The following is a 7,739-nucleotide window of genomic DNA, read 5'->3' on the forward strand; positions in this document are numbered from 1 at the left end:
TAAACCAAACTGTTAAACACCACAGGGGTAAAGGGATAAGTGATACTTTAAAATGAATAGTTTTATTATTCCATAATGTGACACATGATTCCCAGAAATGCTCACAATGTATTGTACTAATAAAGGTGATAAAGTTGTTCTGCCTGTTTTTTTAAACATGGTCGGATTCCTGATAAAAAAGGATACATTGCATCAATGCATCCACTCTGACCGTCCACATGTCAAGTCTCCTAAAACTGTGTAAATGTTGTTCGTTTTTCAAGAACCTCAAGGTAATCTGGATCAATATGAAGCTTTGCTTTCAGTTCCCAGTACTCACTCCTGTTGGGCTCCACATACACAGTACTTGGTGATGCACAATAGAGTATTGTCTGTTGTATCCTATCTGGGTGCATGTATTGATGCCTTGCATCAAAGTCTGAGGTATACTGACTCGACGAATGCGCCGCATGCCTGCATGGTAATGTATTGCTGTAGCGTGTGTGCTTGTCAGGCTCATGTACATCTCTGTAGTAACACTGATCATCTTGGTAAGAGCTGGAGGGCTTGTTAGGTGGCTCTGGAGTGGTGGCACTGTATTCTGAGCTTATTATATTACTGGCTGCTTCTTCGTCCGAGTTACCCAGAAAAGCGCAACTCAACTTGTCAAAGTCTCTAAATCCATCCGCTGATTTGCTCTCCGTCGGTGTTTGGGCAGAAGTTCTGCATGTGGATTCTGTGGGAGGTGGTATGTACTCATATACATGTCCAGCAGATGTTCTGACTTTGGGAATGGATCCCTTTTTGTAAAGGCCATATTCCATGTTGAGAGAGCTAATGCAAGCATTCATGGAGTTATTGTGCTCGTTTTGACTCTTTTGACGTCTCTTTTTCATTACCACGAACAATCCTGCAGCCACAAACACAGACACAATGAACATGAAGAGAAGGGCAAGAATCATCACAGACAAAGGAATGGCGCTGTATTGTGTGTCAAAGTCCAAAGATGTTTCTATGGTGATAGTGCTGCCTGGAAAAGATTCTTCAGAGGGTGGGATCATGGAGGCAAGTATATCAGAGTTATTAGGGCAGAAATTAGCTGTCTTAATGTATCTCATATCCTCCCCAGCTAGCCTTTTAGGCGAACCACAGATGACATTGTTTATAACTGTGCCTGTGCTAAGCTGCTCCAGCCACATCTTCAACTCCAGTATGCTACAATAGCAATCCCAGGGGTTCTCGAACAAATCGACTTGCACCAGTGCCGTGAGCTGATCTAGCACGCCGCTGACAGGCAGATATCGCAGATGGTTGCTGCGAAGATTTAGTCTGGCTAATGTCAGGCCATTAAATGTTCCCACTGGTAAGGTTTTCAAGAGATTATTGTTCAGAAAAAGAAGCTGAAGTTTGGGTACATGCTGAAAGGTGTCAGATGCAATTTCTTTAATGACGTTGTATTCTAAATATAAGAACTGTAGGGTCTCCAATCCATAAAACATCTCAGCTTTAAGATGGTCAATCAGATTTCCGTTAAGGTATAGTCTTCTTAGGTGTATCAAATCGCCAAATGTTCGGTCATGTATGCGAGAAACTCGATTGTTACCCAGATGAAGCAAATCTAATCCAGTCGCCTCAATAAAATCTGATCGACGCACCACAGGGATATAATTCCCAGTTAAATACATCTTTTTGGGATTGTAAGGTTTGGGATTTAAGTCAGAGATATGCTCAATCTTTCGCTCCTGGCAGTTCACATTCAGGCCAAGATCTGAAATTTGAAGGTTGCAGGTACAGGCAGTTGGGCAATCTAAAGGCACAGGGGATTTGGTTTGATATGAAATAATTTGGCCATAATTCTGTGGTTTATTAGATGGGATGCGAGCAGTTGGCCTTGATTTTAATTTGCGTGACTGGTGGGGTCCCTTAGTGGGTCTTGATGAGGACCGTGCAATCCCTGATGAGGTGAAAGAGGCTGTGACATGAGTTGGCGTAGTCCTATAGTATGCATCAGTGCTCAAATGTGGCAGGGGTTGCATCTCGTATTCAGCAATGGCTCTCCTCGGGCACAACTCCTGTTTTGAAACCTCATCAAGATCTCTCCCGTGAAGCCGGAAAGGGAACTCACAAACAACATCGCCGACTAAAGCTGTGTATGATATGCTCTCGAGCCAGGTTTTAAGAGCAATCAGCTCACATGAACAGTTCCATGGGTTCTCCTCCAGCTGTAACTCCACAACACTGTTCATGTGCTCCAGCAGACCTGAGTAGGGTAGCACTTTGAGCTGATTCCCCCTTAAGTCCAAATGAGTTAATGGTACATACTGGAAAATGTTCACAGGCAGAGAAGTTATTAAGTTGTCATTTAGAATCAGGACCTCCAGATGTCGAAGTCTGCTCAAGGCATTCGGCGCAACATGAGCGATATAATTGTAATCAATTTGTAGATATTCCAGACATTCAAGGCCAAAGAAAATCTCTTCCTTCAAGGCATCAATTTTGTTATTGTTGAGATGCAATCGTTTTAATTCTTGAAGTCCATTAAAAGCTCCTGCTTCGACTTCAGATATCTCATTATTTCCCAGATGTAATATTGTAAGTCCCTTGTACTCAACAAAATCATTGGCAGATAGCTTTTTCAAAAGATTCCCTGTAAGCAGCAGATGATACTGGGAGAAGTACACTGGGCTTATGTCTGAAATACTTGCAACTCCTCTGTTTTCACAGCTCACTGTGAGAATCCCCTCTCTCTCATCACAGGCACAAAGTCTTTGACATATTTCTCCATAACTGCCAAACATCTCAACAGTGCACACCGACATTGCACTTAGCAAAAAATATGAAATCCAAAGATGCATTTTCCTGCAAAAATGATGGCCGAGCTCACAGTCCTGCTAAGGTTTCCTCAATGCCATCTAGAAATAAAAGACATACATGGTGATGTCAAACAGGCAGATTGCAATTGAAGCAACTTCCAAACAACAAGCTGTAGCCTGCATGAGTCAAAGGTTCATTTGCTGTTACCCAGGGGTTACTTCTATCTGTGGCTGCTGATTTTAAAATGGCTCAAACAAAGCAGGATAAAAAGCAACTCCTTCAAGCTATGTAGGCTAAATAACAAAAAGCAAGGTCAAGGCAACACATAAGCACAGAACAATGGTCTCAATCCGCTCTAAGGGGAAGCCACATCCCATTTGCTTGTTAAGACATTAGAATGCAATTAAATAACATACTGGTTTGAATGTAGAGATATGTAAATTAATGTTAGCTGATTCTGCTTCACAGTGCACGCTTTGTCAAACATGAGACAGCCAGCATAATTTCTGGTAGAAATACATACCTCACGCACATTGATGAAGATAGGTATTTCAGCGCGTCTTTTATTTTTAATCCGTCAAAACGAAGGAGGAAACAGGATCTATTCAGTGTGTACGTCGTCTCTAATGCACCGGAGAGGATGAAAGAAACGCTGATCAACCATAACTGCCAAATGCTTCTCTTTTACCACGCTGTGCCGGAGGAGACACAGCTATGCCTGGTAACTAAAGTTGCTTATTCGCTCTCTCTCTCTCTCTCTCTCTCTCTCTCTCTCTCTCTCTCTCTCTCTCTCTCTCTCTCCGTGGACCCTCACGCACACACGCACGCAAGCTCACTCGGTGGTCGGGAGGATGTCAAGTCATTTCATGCACAAAGAATAAGCTCACTGGAGCATCGAGATGCACCCCCCCCAAAAGATGTTGACCTACCTACGGAATAGATGTCCCCCCAAAAAAATTATCAATAATTCACCGAGCTCTTGTGTTAAAACGGTTTGTTAAACCGCTTATAATGTTATTCATCCGGGAAACAACCCCTTCACCGGAATGCCAAGTTACATCAGCTTTTTATAATCTGTCTGTCAATCCTGTAATGTTATGTATTGTAGATGGGGAGCTGGATAGATAAAAGATCACATATTTCCAGCATCACACTGGCAGAGCAGTTTATTTTCATCCCAGCTGCTATTTTATCTGACCTGAGAAAAGCTGTTGATCAAGTCACAGTGCAAGTTGGCCTGCAGGTGCCCATGCCAGTCCGATGTCGGAGGTTGTGGAGTTTTTATGGTTCAGTCCGAATATTTTGTCAATACCCAGGTAACAGCAAACCCTTGAATGAACTGCCACACAGATTCCATTTCTCATGAAAAGCTGTACTAAAGTGCTTATATGGCCTGTGCAGAACAGCCTTAATAATCATGTCATCCACTGCCTAATGCATGAACACACTAGGGCTTTGCCATGGTAGGATGTGCATTGATTAAGCAGAAAGCTTGCAAGTAATACTTTTTGCAATATTTGCCTGTCAGTTTATTAAAATGAAATAGTAAACTATGAGTCACACAGAATGAGTTTGTTTTTACCTAATCTTAATGAAAACCAAACAGTTCTGGCATGAGTTCTCGCAGCAGTATTAGAGTGAATTATTCAGTTCTCTCATTTTCATTTATCAGATGTAGCATCTGAACTGGAACTGGTGTTGCATGCGAAATGTCGTGTCAGTTTAGTGACAATAGCGATAGGTAAAGAAAAAGACCTGTCATGCCCTTCTCCACCTGATGCGGTAGTATGGGGTACCCATGTGGAAACATGTCAAGTACCGCCTTGTATACTAATGTGTCCTCGTGGAGCAATATCCATCATCCTCCCCACTTGGCTCGTGCTCACATGGGAAGAGAGCAGGCACATCAGGGACACTGCCTGTGGCTCATATTAAGAGTATGAAGGCTGCATGCAATTCATTTGTGCTTCTGTTTCCTCTGCCTTCAGAGATTTGCGCTGCATATTAGGCTTGAGTCTCAGCATTAGCTAAACCCCATCATTACACCACCATTTCTGCATAAATTAGCATTTATGTTCGTTACAATATGATAAGCAAATTGTGCAGCTGGCACAACATAGCTGTCATCACAAACATCTGGATGAGAGAAATCATTTACTTTTTGAATATTAATGCAATATTTTTTCTAATTTGGTTGTGTGAATTTTCTGTCTTTGCATTTGGTTTGCGTCCACACATACGTTTGCATCTCTCAGCAGTAATTCATGTTGTCCATCCAGGGTCACAATGTGCAGAGGGAACATGAGGCACACACTGTCATACACACAGGCGATGCATGATATGAGCCTCATTTACCATCTCTCCAAGTCTTCCATGACACTGAACATAATCTTTACCAAATGGGAGCCGAAGAAAGCGACTCTCTCTCTCTCTCACACACACACACACACACACACACACACACACACACACACACACACACACACACACACACACACACACACACACACACACACACACACACACACACACGCACACGCACACGCACACACACTTCCACACGCGCACGCACGCACATGCATAAAAGGAATCAGCATAACAAATGACAACAATTATGTGCTCCAAGGTCAGAAATACACAAATGGAGTTGGAGCTGTGCCACAGAGGATGATTGGTAGTGCTTCTAAAATATGTTCCTTACAGATGGTGCGTCGCACTTTGTCATCTGTGTCCAGCTTGAGCGTACAAGAACACTCGGCATCCCAGTGAACTTTTCTGCTATTGTCTGGCAGGAAGATTACTCTCAGGGCTCTCACAAGCTTTTGTTGCATCAGAAGTGATGTTACACAGCAAACAACTAAACAACACAGAGCATTTTAAGATGATTGTGTCAACACATTATGCAAGCTCTAAAGCTTTTGGCCCTATACATATTTGCACAAGTGTTTTTTAAATGGATGTAATATGGGAAAAGAAAGAAAATACTATTTTAATCACCATTTCTTGTACTAAAACTGTGTTTTCAGGTCTGTGTTAAAAGTGACCACAAAGACAGTAAGGAGATGGTCAGACGAGGCTTTGAGAGGCAGCTTCAAAGCAAGCGACTGGGAAGAGTGAGCTGCAAGGGGAGGACATTGCAGACTGCCTGACTGACACACTAGATCATGCATACTCTTTGAAAACACTGTATCCATCTGGGAGGTGCTGAACTGAAGTCTCTACTGAATAACAGAAAGAGGTCTTTTATGTCAGGTATTACAGTAAGAACTGTGGTGGGTATGGAAAAAGTAGAAGAAGAAGATCAGGGATGGCAGGGATAACAGTTACAGCCTGAGACTGAAGACAGACTGAAGACAGACAGATGTGAGCGAGTTTGTAAGAGCATGAAAAACATCTTTGGTTACAAGAAATCGTACAGCAGGCAGTCTGAGAACATGCCTCCCAGAGTATCTCTGGTCTCCCTCGAGGAGGTGGGATAGAAAAAGATGATGGCCACATTATCAGCCATCATGGACGACACCTCACACCCCCCGCTTGGATCCTTAAGTGCCCAGGGCAACTGCTTCTCTGGAAGGCAGCTCCATAAATAAAGGGCACAATTGGCACATGTTTTTCGTCTCTGCTGCCACAAGGCTCTACAATCCACTATTCTTAGCAGACCATAAAAACCGCTATTACATAACAATACTTATAGAGAATAATAGTGTTTTTTCACCAATTTACATAGGTATCCACTATTATTATCACCCCTTGTGCTCAAACATAAATGCTGCTTTATACTTTGTGGACACCTTGATCTCATTCAAATGAAAATTTTAATTAAAATTCTACTCCACTCCAATGGAGTCTGTTATCTATGAACACTTTCCTATTTACTTCATTGCAATCTCATACATCTTTCATTATGTTTCACACACTGTATGCAACACTGTGTGGTAGTATGACTTTGTATTGTTGCTGCGGACACTGACATTCCTTAGACATCTTGAAATTCAATTTTGTTATTTCTCTTGTTTTCTATAACCAAGATAGCTACTCTTTTCCTCTGGCTTGTTTGGAAGCGCATTGGGGCTTCTTCATCTTTTAAGCTGTACCCATGCAGCCCACTTAACCCCCCAAACTGGGTACTCTTGCCTCATCTGCCACACCACTTCACCCCGACCCACCCCGACCTCGGACATATCCCCTAACACCACCAACCTGGCACCCTGGATTTTGTGAAGAACCGACATTGGTCTGTGCATGTGGGCTTATTCCATTTGACCTTTCGAGGTTTTCCTGTTGTATTCTTATAATTGGTATTTTCCCATCTACAGCTCCTATTATACCCTCAGTATTCTCGCTTTGCCAGACAACCCACATGCTGAGAAGCGGAGGATTGTCTGGCTACTCCAACAGCATTCTGGAATGGGAGAAAAACGCTCTCTGGTTTGTTGGCATTTCTTTAAACCAATCACAATCGTTACGGGCGGCGCTTAGCTCCACACAGAGCTGCTGCAAAATACTGTAGTTGTGCGAGAGAAAACTCAAATTGGACAGATAGTCTAGCGAGCTGTCTCAATTTACCATGCAGAGATCTGAGGAGCAGTCAACAATAGTCCTCATAAATCCAGCGAATTTAAAATTCCAACACAAATAAAGAGGAAGGAAACAGAAAATACATGCAATCAGCGGAATTTCCTGCGGCACTGGAGCAATCCCGGAAGTGGAACGTCAAGGATGTAGACTACACCCTGAGGTAGGGGATAGTCTCTCTTCAAATAAGTGCTCCTGTGGTCTGTTATATTATTTTTTCCAATGTCCCAGATTTCTTTGTTAGGGTGTTTCCTTGTCCTCTCAGAGAGCTGAGTCAGAAAGTGTTGCTGTTGTGAGCCTATAAAGCCCATTGAGATATTGATGTAGTATTAGCAGAAACAAATAAACTTTATGACAATGGACAAGTGCAA

The 7,739-nt window shown here is 42.6% G+C and overlaps 1 protein-coding gene across 1 annotated transcript; it reads right to left on the reverse strand.

Annotated features, from left to right (window-relative positions):
• Positions 1-214: 214 nt before the first annotated feature.
• On the reverse strand, positions 215-5,113 carry slitrk5b (SLIT and NTRK-like family, member 5b). Its single transcript, XM_078262823.1, is given in 3 exon segments — positions 215-2,843; positions 2,846-2,870; positions 5,106-5,113. Coding segments are annotated over 3 exon segments (2,646 nt in total). The 3' UTR covers positions 215-230.
• Positions 5,114-7,739: the final 2,626 nt, after the last annotated feature.

The sequence above is a fragment of the Sander vitreus genome, chromosome 11 (assembly GCF_031162955.1).
Source record: "Sander vitreus isolate 19-12246 chromosome 11, sanVit1, whole genome shotgun sequence".
Classification (NCBI taxonomy): domain Eukaryota; kingdom Metazoa; phylum Chordata; class Actinopteri; order Perciformes; family Percidae; genus Sander; species Sander vitreus.